Source organism: Bombus terrestris, chromosome 15, assembly GCF_910591885.1.
Source record: "Bombus terrestris chromosome 15, iyBomTerr1.2, whole genome shotgun sequence".
Taxonomy (NCBI): domain Eukaryota; kingdom Metazoa; phylum Arthropoda; class Insecta; order Hymenoptera; family Apidae; genus Bombus; species Bombus terrestris.
Genome location: NC_063283.1, coordinates 197,446 through 217,505, shown reverse-complemented (window position 1 = coordinate 217,505; position 20,060 = coordinate 197,446). Strand labels below are relative to the sequence as shown.

The 20,060-nt window shown below is 39.6% G+C and overlaps 8 protein-coding genes across 15 annotated transcripts; 3 read left to right on the top strand and 5 right to left on the bottom strand.

The window, feature by feature from the left end:
* The first annotated feature begins 853 nt into the window (after positions 1 to 853).
* LOC105666515 lies at positions 854 to 2,947 on the top strand. Its single transcript, XM_012316618.3, has 6 exons — positions 854 to 1,116; positions 1,247 to 1,447; positions 1,638 to 1,816; positions 1,906 to 2,213; positions 2,307 to 2,563; positions 2,757 to 2,947. Exons 1-6 carry the CDS (start codon positions 854 to 856, stop codon positions 2,929 to 2,931), a joined length of 1,383 nt encoding a protein of 460 aa, XP_012172008.2. The 3' UTR covers positions 2,932 to 2,947.
* A 547-nt stretch (positions 2,948 to 3,494) lies between these two features.
* LOC100651385 (putative carbonic anhydrase 3) lies at positions 3,495 to 4,502 on the bottom strand. The gene is made up of 3 exons (XM_048412750.1): positions 4,487 to 4,502; positions 4,234 to 4,419; positions 3,495 to 4,124 (listed from the first exon to the last, which is right to left on the bottom strand). Exons 1-3 carry the CDS (start codon positions 4,500 to 4,502, stop codon positions 3,952 to 3,954), a joined length of 375 nt encoding a protein of 124 aa, XP_048268707.1. The 3' UTR covers positions 3,495 to 3,951.
* A 194-nt stretch (positions 4,503 to 4,696) lies between these two features.
* Positions 4,697 to 6,610, top strand: LOC100651263 (MYCBP-associated protein-like). Its single transcript, XM_003400929.2, has one exon. It carries the CDS (start codon positions 4,697 to 4,699, stop codon positions 6,608 to 6,610), a length of 1,914 nt encoding a protein of 637 aa, XP_003400977.2.
* Positions 6,611 to 6,622: 12 nt separating this feature from the next.
* LOC100651140 (carbonic anhydrase 2-like) lies at positions 6,623 to 8,897 on the bottom strand. 2 transcript variants are annotated; one of them, XM_020866903.2, is made up of 7 exons: positions 8,651 to 8,897; positions 7,996 to 8,130; positions 7,570 to 7,714; positions 7,394 to 7,499; positions 7,189 to 7,291; positions 6,913 to 7,049; positions 6,623 to 6,849 (listed from the first exon to the last, which is right to left on the bottom strand). In XM_020866903.2, exons 1-7 carry the CDS (start codon positions 8,673 to 8,675, stop codon positions 6,742 to 6,744), a joined length of 759 nt encoding a protein of 252 aa, XP_020722562.1. In that variant the 5' UTR covers positions 8,676 to 8,897; the 3' UTR covers positions 6,623 to 6,741. The 2 variants fall into 2 exon arrangements, with proteins under 2 accessions (XP_020722562.1, XP_020722563.1); XM_020866904.2 differs by having other exon boundaries at positions 7,570 to 7,654.
* A 100-nt stretch (positions 8,898 to 8,997) lies between these two features.
* On the bottom strand, positions 8,998 to 10,849 carry LOC105666516 (carbonic anhydrase 2). 3 transcript variants are annotated; one of them, XM_012316623.3, is made up of 8 exons: positions 10,717 to 10,849; positions 10,394 to 10,477; positions 10,134 to 10,304; positions 9,918 to 10,059; positions 9,722 to 9,827; positions 9,542 to 9,644; positions 9,313 to 9,449; positions 8,998 to 9,241 (listed from the first exon to the last, which is right to left on the bottom strand). In XM_012316623.3, exons 2-8 carry the CDS (start codon positions 10,419 to 10,421, stop codon positions 9,122 to 9,124), a joined length of 807 nt encoding a protein of 268 aa, XP_012172013.2. In that variant the 5' UTR covers positions 10,422 to 10,477; positions 10,717 to 10,849; the 3' UTR covers positions 8,998 to 9,121. The 3 variants fall into 3 exon arrangements, with proteins under 3 accessions (XP_012172013.2, XP_048268448.1, XP_048268449.1); XM_048412491.1 differs by having other exon boundaries at positions 9,722 to 10,059; XM_048412492.1 differs by lacking the exon at positions 10,717 to 10,849 and having other exon boundaries at positions 8,998 to 9,237; positions 9,722 to 10,059; positions 10,394 to 10,474.
* Positions 10,808 to 13,068, bottom strand: LOC100642420 (carbonic anhydrase 7-like). 2 transcript variants are annotated; one of them, XM_048412494.1, is made up of 3 exons: positions 11,681 to 13,068; positions 11,173 to 11,526; positions 10,808 to 11,049 (listed from the first exon to the last, which is right to left on the bottom strand). In XM_048412494.1, the coding sequence occupies exons 1-3, from the start codon at positions 11,829 to 11,831 to the stop codon at positions 10,808 to 10,810; spliced, it is 747 nt and encodes a 248-aa protein (XP_048268451.1). In that variant the 5' UTR covers positions 11,832 to 13,068. The 2 variants fall into 2 exon arrangements, with proteins under 2 accessions (XP_048268451.1, XP_048268450.1); XM_048412493.1 differs by having other exon boundaries at positions 10,808 to 11,526.
* LOC100642302 (carbonic anhydrase 1-like) lies at positions 12,326 to 13,910 on the top strand. The gene is made up of 5 exons (XM_003400938.3): positions 12,326 to 12,383; positions 12,460 to 12,729; positions 13,065 to 13,321; positions 13,471 to 13,695; positions 13,772 to 13,910. The coding sequence occupies exons 1-5, from the start codon at positions 12,326 to 12,328 to the stop codon at positions 13,871 to 13,873; spliced, it is 912 nt and encodes a 303-aa protein (XP_003400986.1). The 3' UTR covers positions 13,874 to 13,910.
* Positions 13,911 to 14,335: 425 nt separating this feature from the next.
* Positions 14,336 to 20,045, bottom strand: LOC105666514 (tetraspanin-11). 4 transcript variants are annotated; one of them, XM_020867081.2, is made up of 10 exons: positions 19,380 to 20,045; positions 19,194 to 19,261; positions 18,525 to 18,608; positions 17,427 to 17,639; positions 17,157 to 17,342; positions 16,390 to 16,512; positions 16,097 to 16,150; positions 15,934 to 16,026; positions 15,624 to 15,707; positions 14,336 to 15,552 (listed from the first exon to the last, which is right to left on the bottom strand). In XM_020867081.2, exons 3-10 carry the CDS (start codon positions 18,570 to 18,572, stop codon positions 15,490 to 15,492), a joined length of 864 nt encoding a protein of 287 aa, XP_020722740.1. In that variant the 5' UTR covers positions 18,573 to 18,608; positions 19,194 to 19,261; positions 19,380 to 20,045; the 3' UTR covers positions 14,336 to 15,489. The 4 variants fall into 4 exon arrangements, with proteins under 4 accessions (XP_020722740.1, XP_048268452.1, XP_048268454.1 ...); XM_048412495.1 differs by having other exon boundaries at positions 19,384 to 20,045; XM_048412497.1 differs by lacking the exons at positions 19,194 to 19,261; positions 19,380 to 20,045 and having other exon boundaries at positions 17,427 to 17,611.
* Positions 20,046 to 20,060: the final 15 nt, after the last annotated feature.

The window sequence follows — 20,060 nt, the reverse complement described above, 5'->3', positions numbered from 1 at the left end:
CGTACGATGCGAAAAAGTTTCTAAATTCAACGAGAGTAACAGGAAACGTAAGTAGTATCTTGGACAAGGTATCCTATCAAATACTTTCGTGTCGGGTTCGATTTTAAGTTAATCGCTATACATTGAACAGAGCTGTTGGTTCGATTCAGACTGCACATGGGAGATTAAGGATATTGCGAGAATTCTTTGAAAACTGGACGATTAATTTTCAGTGACCTCCATGTATAACTGGTTGCTATTGCTATGGACACAGATATAGCTACTCTCGCGAGATATTAGACAGGTGAGCGAGTTCCCAAGGGAACAAAGCCCCCATTACCTCATCTCGCCGACCCATCCGAGCCATCTCGACAAACCCTCCGCTCCTAAAACATTCATAAGAGCGGTGTAAGTGGTTTTTAATAAAGTGGTATTTAATCATAGGTGTCGGATTACGTGTAAATCGGCTGGTAGTGTCACCGACCAATGTGAGATCGAACATGTGTCCAAATATATATGTAGGTTCGGAAAATTCATTCTGTTTCCATGGGGGATATTTGTCTTAATCGCTTAACGACGAGCAGTTCTAAGTTCCTAAAATTACAGATCTTATGAACTTTCTATGAAAATCGAATTACACGCGAATACAATATGTAGACGTTTGGAGAGCGTTTCATTAAGGATATTAACTGTTATTCCAAACAGGAAAGTTTGTCAACGCCGTTTAAACACGCGTACCTACGGTTCAAGTAATTATTTCCATCAGTTGAACAAGTTGTTGCCAGCAGCGAGTTTCCGTTCTGACAGTTCTCTTTGTGCTACGGTTGCTGGTAACGAAATTTTACTCGTTCGCACTCAAGAATATTTATTTTAAATGAAATCGTTCAAAGAAATCGTTCGATTTATCGGGCTTTTTATTTGGCCCCTGGCAAAGATTTATACAACTTCCGCGCAAAAATGTTTCGACGATGGCAATGAATTTTGTATCGACGAGAACGACATACTTTCGGTAGATCTGTTGCCTGGATCCTTTTTATTCGCGGATCAACAAGTGAGTGATAACAGAACGAAAGGTTCCGAAGATGCAATGGTAGATGGATCCATCGACAATGCTCTAAGTGAAATGGAATATCATAGGTAAGTTTGAGAATAACAACAGACGCATTTCGTTGATCTCGTTACTTTGTTCCTTTTTAATTGCCTCCGCGCTTGGCTCGTCGAATATTAAGGCCGTAATTTCTATTTTCTAATCCGCTATATCTATTAGAAAAAGGATGAACGAATACTTATGCCATGGGTACATGGCCGAGGAAATAGCGAGGATAATGAGAGCGCCTAGAGCTAAAAGGCGTCTCGATGTGGCAGAAAGAAATGATCTGTATAATTTAATGGACAATGACAATATTACTATTCACGATAAATTGTTAGCGGACGAAGGAAGTTCAAAGTACAAAAACTGGTTACAGCGGTAATTATCGAGATTGTACTTATAGTTGTATCGTACGTATATACTATACATATTATTATGGTATTGGTAAATATAAAACGGCGAATAAAATTAATTCTTTACCGACTACTTATACTTACGTGGTATTTCGTTAAAAATTTAGTTGCCGTAGAATTATAAATGATTAAAAAACCTACATCTTTTACGACAGAAGGACAACTTTGGACGATGTATATCGGCATTATGTTCCGCAAAAGAAAATAAAGAAGAAGCACGGAGCTCACGACGAAAATTTCGAAGAATTCGATGGAGAAGTCACGGGTTATGCGATGCAAGCTCCTCTACCTTCTGGTAAAGTTGGCTTCTTCGATGAACAGAACGAGGAAAATGGTAAGGATCATTTTATACAGCTTATCCGAAATAGTAACTAGCAACAGAGAATGCCTTTAAAACGAGATATTCTTTCATTTTTTTAATAGATCATATGCTTTCATCCTCGTCGGGACACAATATATTTTATGGTCCCGCTTACGGTCCCGCTTACGGTCCCGCTTACGGTCACGGTGGTGATCATTTCTTGCATCACACCGAAACTTTTCCCGCTATACACGAGGAACACTATTACACCGCTCCGATTTATCACGATCACGAAGAGGAGTACCACAAGTCTTACTACAAAGGAAAAGGAAACGAACTTTCGATAAAGGACTTCTTTGAAATTGCCCTTACAGCTCTGGCGTTTTTAGCTTTTGGATTATTCATTATACAATTATTGATGAACGCTACGGTAGAACGTCCAAATTGTTTGATTTCTTCACAGACTACTTCTTATTATCGCTTGTTAATCTTTTTTTATCTTCCATATATATTCCTCGGGTAGACCAACATGAATACAACCATGGCCACGATGACGAATACGGCGAAACGTGTGAGAAGGAATGTCGTCGACGGGTTACCTTTATCGTACGCTAGCCACGAAGAATTGAACGAATTATCTCACAACGTTCTGAGAAGCATCGAGGCTGCTCTCGTTGCCGATACGGATTTTGGAAATTGCATTCGCAAAATTCTTTGCGAGAATAATCGACACTCCACGCAAACCAAAGATGCGCGTAAAATATGGATGCCTGTATGGAGGTAAAACGAACGATCGAGTTTTCAATTTTTAATCGTTATTATACGTATATGTCTGAGGCGTGTGCAACGAGCAACGGGAAACAAGGTTTTACATTTCGACAAATGAAAAGAACGTAAAAGCGAAAGGATTTATTTTGTAATTTATCTATCTATCATGACGTATGTTCGATAAACATGGAATCAACCTTTTCAGTCTAGGAATGAGTTGGGTGTCCGGCAGGGTGCTGAAAAGATCTTCATGGTCGGCAACGTTGGATTCTATAAAAGCTTCCGTTCTTGGTCTAGGTGGAGCCGACTGTACACTCTTGTATCCTAACTGCGATCTCAAAAAGGAAAGGATCAAAAGACGCAGAAGGCGCAGAAAGTAATTTTCTTCTTGTTTATTATTTTCTATATCGTCATATTTTCCCGTCACGTCGAACGAATGATAAAATATTCGGTTCGATTATATATCGTTGAGATATGTATATCTTTAAAAATACTTTATACGCATATCCTTATAAAAAAAAGATTTATTGTCAGTACCGCAATACGACGTTAGGTTTAAAATCACAGTTTTTAACGATAACCGGTAACGCTAACGACGCCACCAGCAATTTTAAACGGCGATAACATTTTTGGCGTCACCGTTCTCTTCGGTTTTACTCGGCGACAGATTTCGTGGAACAGGTAAAAGCGAAGCGTACGTCGATCCTGATGGACAAACGTGAAAAACGTTTCTCTCTTGTTTCCCTTTCACTGGGCGTATATTCGATAGAATGGCCATCCCTTTTTTATCGTTTAAAGTGCGAAACTCTGCAATCTTAGCGAATACACGGCTGTATACAGACTTTTGCGGATACGATATCAAGGAATGCGGATTATACGATATTAACGTCGAGTTACTTGTTTGGCAGAAATTCCAATTGGTTCTCTGCAAATCACCCAGAGAATATTATACGTATTTTGCGCTGTTTTTATCGAACCGCGATATAAGAAATAGTCTTGTGAGAAAGATCGTAAAATGTTTGTTAATTTCGAAGGAACTATACGAATCGACGAATGCGCGGTACGAATAACAGCCAAATTATTTACGATCTCATTCATAAATTCGTTTGGTTCATCCTGTAACTAAGTACGATCGTGGTGTTATTACCTATGAATTTTTAGACATCATAAAATGATACAATTTACGTGTTTCGTTCAATGTAAATATCTGTGAATTCATCACCTTACAGAAATATACCAAAACGGTAACGCCACTAGGTCGTCGAAGCGCCAATTCTAACGTTTCGTATTCTTCCTTGAAACACACAACATGCAGTTCCATAGCCATACTTTGAATGAAATTTAATCGAATTCTAAATTTAGAAACTTTTACGACAAACCAAAGAAAATACGCGACACGTTTAATGGGACGATTTAAAATAGATCTCAAACCTTGCACCATCTACAGAGTGTTCGCTGCCTTTCATTTCGTTCTCGCCCCAATGAAAGTGAATTTGTGCAAACACATAGTTTCCTTCGTACGGTCCTCCGGAAAGATAAGGACATGCCTGCGGCCATTTCGCGCTCAAAATTACTACCGACGAAATCTGATTAATACCACGAATTTTACTAGTTAACGATGGAATATTATACGTGTAACGCGTATACATATGTATCAATTATCATCCCTAACGGAATATTACCCGTTAATCCTGTATTAGTAAGTTTCAATTTTCTCGGTGCTATATCAATACCAATCCACTTCAACGGATCTAACTCGATAACTCTCATACGGGCAATGTCTAAATCGATCGGAGATTCTAACGCATGCTCGGTATCGAGTAAGTCTTGAAGCAACTTGCCATCTTGTTTGTAACTGTCGTTCGCTTCTGTTCAAATAATTAATACGCGCGATAAACAGGACGAATTGCGAAAACGTACAATAATTTACCTTACCTGTTGTTAGGCTCATTTTGTATTTAAACGAAGTTAAAACCAAGTGATTCGATTTTGATTTTTCTATAATCGAGATAAAACTTTGTAGAAGGTTCAAGTAATTGAATTTATTTAATACCAGAATATAAGATTACCTATGATCTGTTTAGATTTTTCTTGAATATATATATATATATATATATATATATATATATATATATATATATACATATGGATTATGCGCGAAAGATTGGTAAATCGGACGAGCCGAAAAAATGGGTAAAACAGTTTACGACAACAGTGACAACGAGCGATGGACTTATTAGTCCGCAGTCGATATTTTCGGAAGATCGGCGCTTGGCGAATTGGCAGAGATGGTTAGACAGGCGAGCGGTACAATATAAGCGCATTACGTCTACGACCGGTCGCCATCGAAACGATCAAATTCTAAATTCTTGTGAAAAAGTACGACCACTGATCGAAATGAGAAACTTGATAGATTACGCGACAGTGCCGATACCAGTTATACCCGATAAATATCGAGGTGGTACAGAATTTTGGAGGATTCCGAAAACACTGCCTAAACGTGGCCCCTGTTTGCCAGATATTACGTTTACACCGAGTAAAAAGGAGCTAAATGTGATCCCGGAATTGACGTACGTCGACTTGCCTGAATTAATCGAGAAAGAAAAAGATTTGATCGGCTTGAAATCGAAGGAACCATCGTGGGCACGCAGTCGGTACTTGAAGAGAAGAGAGAAGGAGTTGTCGAAAGAAATAGCGATGCTCGTGCCGAAACAACCAGAAACGAAAGACTTGATAATCAGGAATTCGATATCAGCGATAAAGGAACCGTTCGCAAGAATTCCGCCGATAACAGTTTCCGATGCAGAAGGGAAAGAACGGGACGCAGGATTCTGTTGCGATCGTTATTCCGAGCAGGCGATCGTCCTGAAGATCCAAGATCGTGAAATCGTTTGGCAGAACCAAGTTTCATCGAGGCAGAAGCGCGCAGAATCAGATCCGATCACGTGGAATTTAACATTTTATGGAAAAATTAACGAAAGGACGGAGAAAGATATCGTGTTCGAGAATAAAGGAAATCGCGTAATCGTTTACCAATGGCGGGACGCAACGTTTCAATCTAACGTAATTCCTTCAGCCAAACGAACCAGTTCTTTCTTTTTCAACAAAACGAAAGGAGTTATTCTTCCAGGGCAAATTGTCAAATTGAAGATATGGTATCTTGGTATGTCTTATGTTTCTACCGAATTCTGGAAACTTACAACCGATCCGATATTGCGTTCCTCTCCGTTGGTATTTCGATTTTGGGGTTGCGCCGAAACCCCAAACGTTCTCCCAGTAAACTTTCGTCCTGTACGAATAGTCGATAAATACTTGAATCGTTGCATTCGAAATACCGTGATACGACAGATAATTAACGATATTATGGAAAATGTGAGTTTCGCTAGACATCCAGAACCGGCGTACGGTTGCCTATTTTTAGAGTCAGAACTATTCGCTGTTCAAAATTCACTGTGCTTTTACAATCCGACGCTTTTGATAGAATTCCACAAGATTTACTACAATGCGACGAATCAAACGAAACACCGTTGGAACATGCTGTTGGACGATATACGAGAAATCCTATTGAAAATCAAACAACCGGAACGTAGGAATACAATATTATCGCAATTCGCCGAACTTTATAAAGAATGTTTGGAACCGTCGTTGTACAGATCCATGCGATATAACAAGTACGAAATGATATACAATTTGCTTTGCTCGTTTTTCAATTTATTCGAGATCGAAAGCGAATTAGCAAGAAACGCTTACCTCGTGAACGAATATAAAGAGACTCCCGGTATGGCTCCGCAAATGAGTTATACGATGTCGATGAACGCGTCTCAGCCATCTGTTAAGAGCAATAATTGGCGAAATAAACGAGGAAGGAAGTCGAGTATTCGTTCGCAAAACAGTCAGGTTCGGACAATTACGGAGCAGAGAACTTGCACAGTTCCCGCCGATGATTCTCTTTATAAAGAAATATTTTTTATTCGTATTTATGAACTTTTGGGAGAAACGATAACACGAATATTCGCGTCTATCGAATCGTTTGATAATTTGAACGAACGTGATAAATAAATGAACGTGAAATCGAAGGCGATAAATAAAGTTATTTAATAGAAATAACAACGATTCGCTGTTTCCTCGTATATTTTACCAGAATGTACCAGAAAAAGATAGACGCGGAACGATCGTGACTGGAAATTAACTTAAGAGATTGCTAAGAAGATTTGCCTGCATCTCAGTAATTGTATTTCTCGCCAGTTTGTCTTTATGTCGTTTCCATCTCTATCTCTCAGTCTTCGGAATTCTTTTATCTGCGAATTAATTTTAATCGGTATAGTCTATAAGTATATATCAGCGACGTTAATGCGACTCACTTCGCTGGCTCGTATCGGTATAACTACAGGAAATACAATCCAAGTAGCGCACTCTGGATATTCACCGATATTGTACGATCCTGCATAAGTATAATACCTGGTGCAATACGTTGACCAGCGCATCCACGCCAAACAGTCTACGAGAAATACGACGAAATATCAAGATATCGTCTATGATAATGCACGTATTGCCCTTCAATCACAATCTTAATGAATAATCTTACTATAACTTACTTATAACTATACTACTAAATATATTCAACTATATATACTTACTAGATGGTATTTTCGTTTCCATGTCTGGATCTAGAATATACTTCAAGTGATCCGTTATCCTTTCCAATTGCGGATTAATGCAATTACAACAATCTGGTTGGACCTTTTTTCGCAATTAGGCAAAATTTGTATAGAATAGAAAAATAGATAAAATACAGAAACTAAAGTTAGATACAAAAGTAATTTCAACATTGAAGATTCGTACTAGAAATAGGTAGGCCAAAATGCAGAATCCGTCCTTATGTCTGAAACATTCTTCCACGGTTGCATATTTTCTGTTCCAGTGTACCACGTGACTTTCCATCGAATACCTTGATTGCGTAAAAATCGTATACGTAATAAAAAGGAACGTGAAGTTTAGTTTCTTCTTCTTTGTTTTACCAAGTATCGTTGATCGTGTGCTCGGCACCTTTGCAATTGTCTTCGCCCCAGTGAAAATGCACATCCATTAACTCGTATACGTCATCTGAAAGTGGTCCGCCACAAATTGTCGATGGGATTCTATTTCCAGTTAACCATATTTTTGCTAAATATTCGAAAACGCGTTAGAATTTTGAACACTCGTATATCTCATCTTATCCTAACGTTATGCAACGCTGCATCGAATAAGTTTTCCGAAATATTAAAAACTACTCGTTATTATATCGGCTACGAATATCTAATGCATATATAAACATAGACATAGACATAGACATAGACGCAGATACAGACATAAATTCTACTTTCGATACTTACAATTTGTTGTTGATCAAGTTGAATATTACTATCAATTACCGAATATTGAGAAATATTTCACCATTGGTTCACCTGTAGTTCCGGTGTTTAACAGTCGTGCTTCTCCATCGTTTAACCAGTGACCATTTAAGACAAGCGGAGGATATTTGCGTTTTCGTACCAAACGATCGTCTAGATTAATCGGAGATTGACCCGTCGTTGGTAAGCCTCAAAGAAAAATTAGATTTATAAATAGGAATATCTGCGCTACGTTCGACATTTAAGTTGCCTTTGAACGACAATTCCTTCATTTTATCTATTTTCACTGTATCAGTTTGTTTCTCTGCTTTCGAAGAGATCTTGTTAAGAGACAGTTTGCATTGGCAGGTATGTTCGGATATATTGGCGGTGCTGGCGATGTATTTCAAATTTGAATCGTTTGATGATTCACCGCGGTTTACTCCGCTGTCATTTAGGTTAGCTGAACTGGAGTTACTCAGCAGCGTTAATTATATAATACAATAGCCACAGAACCGACTATTATATATAAAATAGAATAGAACACGGAACAGTGAGATCGAAAAGGACACAAGAATCGCTCGAACAAGGGAGGGACAAATATGCTTTTCTCGGCGTACGTGTTGTGGAGTAACAGGTAACGATGATCAGGTGGCGCGGACTATACATATATTTATGTACGTGTACGTCATATAACCTAATGAAATATTAAAAGCTCAGATTATCTTACCAATTAAACCTGTATATTCGGACATCGTTGCGAGGTAAACGGAAACTTTACGGAGTCGGTAGTGTCGTAGATTCGGACATATCTGTACGTTTACTTGTTCTTTAGAGATTGCATCATAAATGAGATATTGCGCGTGTCGTGTAGACGAGAGAACCGTGTCTCGCGTGACACATTGATAAACAAGTAAATTTTCAAATATCGTTTAAAAATGTTTAAAGCATTGTTCGCAATGTATTTCCGAAGGTAGGAAATATGACGAACAGTTAACTTCTTTTATATCTTTTGTATCATAAATTTTATACAACGAAGGATTCGGATTAAACAGAGGATTAGAATTACTTATTCCGTTAGTTGTCATATTTTTATTTATTTTTACGAAGCAAACCCGTGAAACATTTTGTAAATGATATTCACATAATAATTTGACAAGTAAATAATAAAGTAATTATTTGTCCATGCATTATTCGTTTCTCATGTTACAGCGGTATCCGTAGCAAATAAAATTCTTCTTCTATGAAGATTTTGTTGTTGTCTACAATTTCCCGATATGTTTTTCCACTTGCCATCATAGAGATTCCTAAACGCGTCTATCTAGCGTAAAAATAAAAGATAACGCGATATCGTGCGTTAGATGAAACAGCCTACGTTTTAAATAAATCTACCTGGTGAGTGGATATTTTCGTAATAGTAGATGAAATAATCCAAATAACGCATTCGCTATATGGTGGAACGGTAAGAGAACCTGGATATGTGTAATAGCCATGAGCCCTGCACGCTTCCAACATCCAAAGCAGACAATCTATTGAAGAATAATTTTTCAAATTTTCCAAAGAACGAACATTAGTAGGAAAAGGGAAAAAGTTAATCGTTATTTTACTAAAACTCTGTTACCAGGTGGAATTTTGGTACTGCTTCCCATTCTTTTGATATTTGTCAGGTTATCGGTGATTTTTGTTAGCGAAGGATTATCGGGAATTCCAGGGCAGCCAATCACCTATTTTCGATAGTTTGTAACGTGCATGTGTACAACGTAAGTAAATCGATTGGATCAATTATAACGAGTATCCGTACTTGCATAAGGTAGGAGAGCACCGCAATTCCATCTGGTTTGTCGAAGCACTTCTCTATCGATCCGTAACGAGTGTTCCAATGCGTTATCTGTGCCTCCATCGAGTACCTGCGGTCGATAGAATGACTTGAAACGTGTGCGGAATAACACCGTCGCGATACGCGATGAGCGCCAAGCGTTAAAGAGATAGTCTCTAACCAGATCCCGTTTATAGAATGTTCCGCGCCCGATGAATTTTCCGGGCCCCAGCGAAATTCTACGTTCATGAATTGAAACACGTCTTTGCTCAAAGGACCACCTCGCATCGCGGGTAGCGTTCTATCGGAGAATTCTATACTCACTGAGAAAGAAGCGTTCTCGTATCCTCATAATGGAACGTTTAAACGTCTCCGATGTTAAGCGAAGAAAAATTACCTGTTTTACCCGTATTCGTCATCGTGGCTGTACCTTCGTTCGACCAGTAGTTCGTCATATATAGAGGTGGAAATTTTTTACTCCATGTAGCTGTTTCGCATAGGTTAATCGGTGATTGTCGCCATTTGGGTAACCCCGATGACGACGTCGACAAGATCGTAGTCTTGGTAGCTTAAAAAGTCGATAAATTTGAAAATTATCGAACAATTTCAAAACATACGGCATACATAATATACGCGTCCCGATACGTACGTACGTACCTATGTATTTTCTTTTCTCTTTCGACATTTTTATCCTATACAGTTCGGCGTAAGTGTTTCACCGAGTATCGCAAAAATTTCCATCTACATGGTCAAAAATGGGAAAGAGCGAGTGAAAAAAGTTAATTACATGTTTTGATCTTTGCCATGAACCTTGTTGCATATTAGATATCTAATTAACGTAATCGATTACATAACAAAATGGCATCTACCATATCTTACTTGTCACGTATATTTTATCTAGCTTAATTGTTATTTATTTATACATAAATTATGTTGCATATTCGCGATACAACCAAGTTATATATCAAATGTTTATTTACCATACGTGAATTATACAGATGAGATATCACTAAAACACTACACGAGGAATCATCTAATAAATAGTTGTCATCGATCGAGCACTTTCGATTTTTAATTGACATAATAAACCACACGACCGCTTAATTTTTGTACTTCTCGACAATTTTCCTTGATACACATGCCCTGTTTGTCGCGTATCATACGAAACAATTCCGTCTGATTTTCCGAAATCCTCACTGGCTCTGGGAAAACGATCCAAGTAACGCATTCGTGAAACGGAAAGGTCGTGATCGAGCCCAAGTACGTGTAATAACCGGCTGTTTGACAAGCCTGTCTCATCCAGCACAAGCAATCTACGACAAAACGGAAGAATCCTTTATACGATATATGTAAGCGATCGATTCGTCTTAAATATCCCGTTCGATGCATTCGAAACGCTATTTTAATTACTCGTAAAAGAAACGAAGGTGGCATACTTGGTGATAACTTTGTGCACGAATCAGGCTGTGTAACTTTATGCAAGTCGTCCGTGATCTTGGAAAACAACGGATGTTCGTCCCAAGTTGGAACTTGATAGGCCTGTAGAAAATAAGCGCAAATCGCGAGTCCGTCGTGTTTGTCCCAACAATTGTCGATCGTCTCGTATCTTTTATTAAAGTGTATCGCTTGCGCCTCCATCGTGAACCAAGTGCCATTCAACGTGTGTTCCGCACCTTTACAATTCGACGAACCCCATCGAAATACCACTTCCGACAGCTCGTACACGTCGTTTGCAAGCGGACCACCGCGAATCGTTGCCGCACTCCTATTACCTTCCAGCGTTATTTGAACTAACGGATCGATCGAGATTTTCAAAGAAAATTACTCGATTATTTCCTTATATTCAAGTTTCGGGATACGCACGTATGTCGCGTTACATTTATATACTTTATCCTCGGTAATAAAAGAATTTTTGATTCTGATCATAAGCAGATCGATACTCACCTGTGCTGCCGATATTTCGCATTTTAGCTTCGCCATGTTGACTCCAGTGACCACTCATGATAAGCGCAGGGAACTTTATCCCGATTGCGTTGTTCTCGTCGATATCGACCGGGGATTGACCCCATTTTCGACGACCATCACCTTCGACCATAACGACGATAGTACGGGTCAAAAATTTTGAAGGTTACGAATTCGCAAGGATATTCTTACCTGCACACTGCATTTTATTTCATACAACGATTGTTCTCATTATTTTAGATAACGAGTCCCGATCGCACGTTATTATATATTACGTATTATCTTATAGAACACATTTCGTACACATATTTTTACTACTGCAATTTAACTTTGCCAACTGTCAAAAAGAAATAACGTAACATCGATCGCGGTATCGAGGTCGGAACAATTAAACCGCGATTTTTCTATGAAGTTATATTCAAATAGACCGTCGTGCTCGATATCCGTTGATCCTTCATTTTGCCCGGATAGCCAGCTGATTATTTTATCGGATGTTTTCTTTAAAATTCACAAGTGAAATTCTTGTATGCGTGTATACGTCTACGTAAGGAAACCTGTGCGATCGGAAATTTTACGCAGAGCTCGATGCGTATCACCCGATAAAATTTTGTTGAACGGTCATTGAAAATGATAAATATATCAGCATCGGAATTTATGATCATATGTAGCAGCGTCCTCCTCGTTTGTAAGACGATTCGTCCGTTTTTCCCTACCTTATAATTTATCGTATCGCATTTATACGTGGAACCGTTCGTTACTAGTTTTGCTATTGACCGAAGTTCTGGATTGGACCCAATTATTTCCCTGGGTAGAAAACGAATGCAATTTTCCTCCGTTCACGTTCGGTTATACGGACCGCAACGGGCCCCACATGTGGAAACAGCTGTATCCCGACAGTAATGGTAGCAATCAGTCACCAATCAACATTGCAACACAGCTCGTCGTTGTGGTGCAACCGTCCGAACCTCTTCGTTGGAACGGCTACGATAAAGGACCACTATCGACGACTATAGCCAATAACGAAAATAACGGTGCAAATTTTCCACTGATTTAACAAGCAAAATCGTTACTAACTTATTATCCGTTAAAAATGATGCACTCCTATTACAGCTCCTGCATACCTAGTTACATACGTACATTCAAAAGTTCTCCGTATTTCAACGATATCACATCTTTTCTTCCTTTTATCAACTATGGTTAGAATGTTTGCAAGAACATTTTGTCGTCAAGAGTTTCCTTCTCTATCGTCCTTACGTTATATATATATATTGCATTTCAAATTTGTTAAGGATCATCTCGGTCACCTTTCGATCGGTCATAATTTATCGTCTGCCGATCCTTTTAATAATCGCTATTCAATTTCCAGTGATAGTGAGCACAATGTGGGGCAACTTGAATCGACCATATATCGAAGGTGGCTGTTTGACTAACATTTACGACCTCTGCTCGATGACGTTTCATTGGGGACAATCGAACGACGAAGGCAGCGAACATACGTTGGATTACGTTCGATATCCCATGGAATTACAAGTGTGGCACATAAAACGCGGCTTTAACACACTTTTGGAGGCGATTGCTGCCAAAGAAAGCGATGGCATACTGATCATCTCGTTCTTTTTTCAGGTTAAATCGTATCTCATAGTTTTCCAAGTATCGACTAAACTCTGTATGGAAGTAGAAAAGCTACCTTTTTAATGAAACTTTATAAATTTTATAAACGATATAAAGTAGATCGAGTAAATTAAATATCAGTATCGAATTAATATTAATAGATTACAAACGCGGATAATCCTTATTTGGATCATATCGTGAGAAATCTGCGGCGAATCGTTAAACCAGGGACGAAAGTGCACGTTCCACCCTTTCCGCTGCTATGGTTATTTCCACGCTTCCAGACGGATTATTATACTTACAACGGTTCTCTTACTCAGCCACCCTGCAGTGAAATCGTTACGTGGATCTTGCAACCTGAACCGATCGCTATATCATCGTCTCAGGTAATCGTATAGTTTATAACAATTACGTATGCTCAAATATCTCGATACATTTGACACATATTAACTTTTACTACAGATCGCGCAATTTCGACAAATTTGCTCACCGGATGGTCCTATACCGTTAAATTGTAGGCCCGTACAACGAGTGAACGACCGTAGCGTGTACTTTTATTCGTAGTATTTGTTAACAAATTACAAAATTAACTTTACGTCTTACGCGTTTTCGCGTTTTCGTAGAACTATCAACACGCGTATATAGTCATTCGTGTTCCGTTAAATCTGTAACGTTTTTCTAACTATCTGTGCGTGTAAACCGATTCTTAATAAAATCAAGTACAAAGCGATATATCTTCTGTCTTTGCCGTAACGTCGATCGACATTGACGTTAGTATATGATTGTACGGAACGAACATCGCCGTTCAACCGTCTACTTCGTGGAGCTGCTTCTTCGTTTCTTCCATACGAATGATTATATTACCGGCGATGAAAATAATACGCGCGAAATATGTACAGCGCTCTTACAAAAATCGTGCAGATTCGATACGTTGTTCACCTTCTAACGAAGGAATCGTCTGATTTTCTTTAGCGGGACAATGAAATTACTTTTGTTCGCTGTTGAAAATATGACACATCGAATAAGTATTTTATGTACAGAGAGCAATAATTTTATTGTTTTTCTGTTATATTTTACGAACGCGCCAAATACTTTCCAACAAATTTTATCAGAAAATAAAGGTATAACAAAGTTAAACTAGCTCGTCGCAAGTCGCATCAGGTATGTATCAGTACATATATTATCTATTTGGCACGAATTATTGTAAGATGCATGCATCCGTCTTCTTTTTCTTCTTGCGTGAACGTTCATTGCAGACACTATACCGGAGAATACGTTAGATCTCTTGTTTCTCTTTCACCTGGATACACATCCAGTTTTCTCAAGCGGCTTGCGCTGGTATTTACGTAGATGAATTTATGAATTTCAATCGCACGCACGCACGCAATATATTTTATATATATCGATATCGGATACATTCTCACTTCGATGGTGTATTTCCCCAGTAAAAAATCACAAGATATTTTGGAACATATGCGCTTGCCAATGTATAAGCGACGCGTCCACGTGGTGTGAAAAATGAGATCTTGTCAAGTGAATTTCGCAAGCAAAAAAGGGTGATGATAGACGATTCTCTCGCCGCGTTTTCTTTCTCGCTCCGCTCTTAGTTAGCACGTAAGTACGTACGTATTTACAGATTCACCCGTGATACCATCTTATTACAGTGCGTAGGAATGCCGTGATTTGCGAAAGCGAACGTCGTTGTAGAACGCAAAATCCTATCGCAAACGTTGGTAAAATCGGAGTATTTCGTATTCGGTGTGAATAACGTTTTATGTACAGTATCGTAGATATTTCCCTCTCGTTCGAGTTCGCTACGATATTTTATAATGAGACACGCATACATGGGACGGGAATGATTTCGAAGGTTTCGAGCAAGCGCAACTTTCTATCATTCTACGGTAAATGTCGCAATCATCGATTGTTTTTAAAAATAAAATCTTAAAAATCCTTTCGCCGGTGATTTCGGAGGATGTCTCGCCAAATCTCTTATGAAATCTGCTCGAAACGTCCAGGCATTATCACGTGTATCGTTGTTCCCTCGATCAAATCGATCCGCATAACAAAATCGTTGAAACTGAACGAATGAAATTTGAAACTAACGATTTCCTCGTAAACCCAACTAAACTGGGAACTGGAAATTGGTTTTCCTTGTGTTTCGTGCTTTTGGCATCGCTTTCTCAATTCACTTGCATATCCCTTATCGTTCGACAAAGGAAAGCCGAAGTTATTATACCGAATGTCTGAAACATACGAACGTATCTGTGATTAGATTTCAAATATCTGAAATCTTGGGTATTCCGTGCAAACGTACTTGTATACCAGCCATTGCCATACCCAGGAATACCAATGTGAAGCTCTCGCACTGCAACCAACTCGTAACTTTCGACAGGCAGCCCTGTAAAAACATTTCGTAACATAAGGAATCAACCGATGAACGTGAAACGTAAAATCGCTATTTAAGATATTTATCGTTGGTGGATTTAACGGTGAACGATAGCTGTTGCATTCTCTTTGCCCCTTCGATTCTTTCGTTAACCTGGCCGACCATACCGACGTATATGTTGTACGTACGAACGAAATATTTCTTTCTAAAATGATTAAATCTTAGAGCGAAACTCTACCTCTTTATGTCGATATCCATCGTGACCCTCTTCGTCTTCCACTTGACATGCTATTTCGTCCATTGGTTTCGGGTTTAGCCACGGTTTCTCGTTCTTCCGCGGGAAATAAGAATTTCATGAATGCAGTATGAAGAGAAAGTTCGGACTCGATCGAATTACTTACATGTTTGCTGAACACTCTCGACACGACGCTCATTGGACTTCCCGTATTTTTTACCTGCGAGATAATACGAATCATTGATTTTCATATATACAGACATACGACTTTTACTTATTTTCTAACGGTTTATATTCGCGGTTTTATTCGATGCACAAAAATGTAAAAAGATCGAGCAGTAAATAGAATTGCGGAATATTTCGATAGGTAACGTTTTATCAAGTATCTAAAAGCGTATAGGATCTGCTATTAAGGGGCTGTGTAATTATACTAGCGTAATTGAAATAGCTTTTCCGTACCTCTGTATCTTTTAAAACGCAACACGTAAGCGGAACCTGCCTCCTGTTGCCCGAAATTTGCGCGTCTCTCCACCATGCCGTGCCATTGTAGTCCCCGTATCCGTGTATTCCGCAGCAATTAAACTGTAATGGAATGATTCGTGTGCTCTTCGGACCATCGTAACGTGGCTGGATGAATGATGTACCGTGTCGTGCATTGGACGTCGCTCGGACGCGAAATAAAATTTGCATCGTGCGGCTTTCGATCTCTCGCCGCTCGTTATACATAGAGACGAACATGTGGACGAGAATTGCCTTTGAAACTTAATGGATATCTCCGTCGACCGATCGACACGACGCGATTCCACGCGACGCGATTCCACGCGACGCGACGCTACGACGAAGGGATCGTGTGAAAACGTCGTTACAGATCGTCGAGCGGTTGCGCAAATTTGCAAACGTTCTCGCATTTCCGAACCTCGATAATAATTTAGCGTAATTGATTTGGCGTGGTGACGAACGGCCTCTAAATATCGCATCTTTCAAAGGTGCGACGCCATACGACGTATGTACGTTTGACACCAACACAAAGAACAATACGCGAAAGAACAACTAACGAATAGTTGCCCGATCGAGCGAGAATTCGGCAAGTGGCTGCTAGTTTATGTCTTTTACGGTGGTTAATCGATCGATCGACTAGGAGACTCGGTGATATAACCAAAGAATAATTGCGCCCGATAAACAACCTCGGTGAATAAACGATCGATCGGTGTTATTAGCAGTTTTACCTTGTATTGCGCAAAGTCGAGACTGTGGCTGAAGGGTATGTCGCTGGTCGGTTCGTGACCGTAATCCTCGGCCAATTTGTTAATCAGCCGCTCCTCCAATCCAGAAAGTACTCGAAATGTCATTAGTCCACCGACGGCAGCGGTGATGAGTTCGGTAATGATCAGTGCCACGAGCATGCTCACGTACTGGACAGTTAAAAATGTATCGTAGACCTTGGCCGTGCTTCTGTTATAGGTGTAGCGCACCAGGTGCGTCTATCGATAACTTACGGTGGCCAGTATGCATTGATTTCCATAGAGAGCAGCTCGACATCCGAAGAAACTGACCGTCAACACCGTAAAACCGAGACCGACCAAGCTACAAGCTATCAGGTTAATAGTTTCGTGCGGCGCGGCGTTGGACACGAAAAGATTTAACAGGTGCCCTTTGCTTGGTTCCAATAGCAAGCATGCCCCTATCATCAGTACCGTACACCCAGCCAACTATCGAGTAATTTCTTTTTATATAGTTATCTACTAATACGCTACTCTCTCTACGCTACCAAACCATTTTTAAGGTACTTTATGCGACCGCGATACGCAACAAAATATCGTTTATGCAACGAAATCGAACCTTCTGTTTTCTCCCTTAGACACGTTATATGCCTTTCGGTCTTGTTAGCTTCGTATACTTTGATACGGTATTGCATCTCACGGTCCAGTGACATAAAATACCCTGTGTATTTCAACGATACTGTATCTAACTAATGACGTTTAGTCGGTAGAATGGTAAAAGCTTTCGCTATTGTCAGAGTTATTATCTCTACGTAAGTTTGTTAGAAAATTATTCTACGTCTCCAAACAATTATTCCTAAAGCAACGAGACATCTGTCTTTGACAATGTTACGGTGTAACACCTTTACGCCAAACGCTCGATATTTTTCCATTTTTTCCTTCGCTTTTCTCGTCGAAACATTGCAATTTTATCGCCAACGATGAACAAACAATCTTCGTTTTTATCACAAGTTTTTATTACCGCTTACTTACTAAACTGTTAACTGTTAACTCAACTTGCTAGGTGATTGACTTTATCGATATATGTATGTATCAATGGTATATTATTAGCGACGATACGCGTTCATTCTTTGTTTACGCTTTATCAGAAAATTTCCACGATTTTTTATCAAGTACCGAATTATTCCTGTTTTCATTTCCAAACGAAGAAATATTTCTAAATTGATATCGTTATTTCGTACAAATATAAAAGAGAATAAAAGTACAAAAACGGTAGATACGCTGTACAAAGATCCGATCTATTCGTACGATATATGTATACATACATACATGCATAGATAGATATCATTTGAAATTAAACGATTAATACTTTACCCATATCAATATGTTGAACGTAAATAGGACGAATTTCAAATACTTCATGTCGGTCGTTTTCAAGACATCAAATTAGTCATTGATCTGCAAAGATAACGTCGTTTGTATCAGTTACTTTAAAATCTAGATGACTTCGACTTTACTGTAAAAGTCGACGAATGCCTTTCGCTCGAATTTTTGAATATCAACGTTTTCGAACGAATTGAACATTTATAAAGAGCGCGATCAACGACGTAAATATTAGCAGAACGAAGAATAAAAGCAAGCAGATGCTGGCGAATCTATGCGATGCGATGCGAGCGAAGAGAATTAAAGCCTTTAGAATGCCCGTGTCGCTCTAGGAACGCAATTATACTCAAAGGTGCACGATCTACCTACGCCTCGAAGCGGATTGAAGAACTACTACGAATCGGATATGCCCTGGCACAATAATATAATACCAATATGTTTTCGTTTCGATAGTCGACTATATGGCGCGAGTTAATGGGCTAAACGACGAAATGTTAAAACACCATTGCGACTAATCGGGATCAAAGGCGAAATTGTCGGATCGATGCGTGCACGGTTCATATACGGTTCTACATATTAATATCGTACGATCACGGTAAATCCACGATTAAGCGATCACAGGTATACAACTTATCATACCAATTAATCCAAAGTACTTACACGCTTGGTAATTAATTAAAGTTCCCAGGAAAATCTCGTACAGTTGCTCGTTAGACCTTCTCACGCCTCTAACGGACGAAAGAAAAATTGACCGCTTTTAATCGAAATACCACCATTGTGCGTGCTACGAATACTCAAACGAGACCTTTCACATAAATATTCATAGCTACTCTTCTGCGATATTACTTGCCATATTCCAGCCGAATCATTCGTGTAAACAGCTTTTGACGGAGGAATAGGCTGCCAGTTGCTGGTCCTGTTGATTCTCCTACTTTCTGCTGACAGCTACTCGAAACATTAGAGAAACAAGGGCGGGAAACAAAGCGTAAAAAGGCCAGCAACACCGTAGAAACAAAAACCGGAAAACCGATTTTTCCGATTATTCTTCTCCGTAGATCGATTAGCGAGTAGTTCACGATTCGCAACGTTCGCCTATTCACTCTCTCATTTTGTTTTTCACTTTTCTTTCGACTCCCGTTTCCCGTTATTAAATTCAAGTACCAGCACGTACAGGTTCCCGCACGCTGAGAGAGCGACCAAGACGAAGTACACGCACGCACAAACACACGCACGCACGCACACGCACACAGACGCGCGCGCGCGCGCGCACGGCAATCGACGGAGCGTCGTTGAAGAAAGATGCTGGTTACCGAGAAAAATCGATGTACCGATCTCACGTGCCAACTGCCGGAGTTTCCGCGAGTCTCCTCGAACGGATCTCACTGCAAACACCGATAGAGAATCCTGTCGTGTACTATCGCGACGATACTGCCGAGGGTAAATGCTGCCAACTCCGACGTCATCTGCTTCGGCAGCGGTACGCTCTCTCCTTCCCACCTTTCGCTCATCTTCCGCCCTTACGTCGTC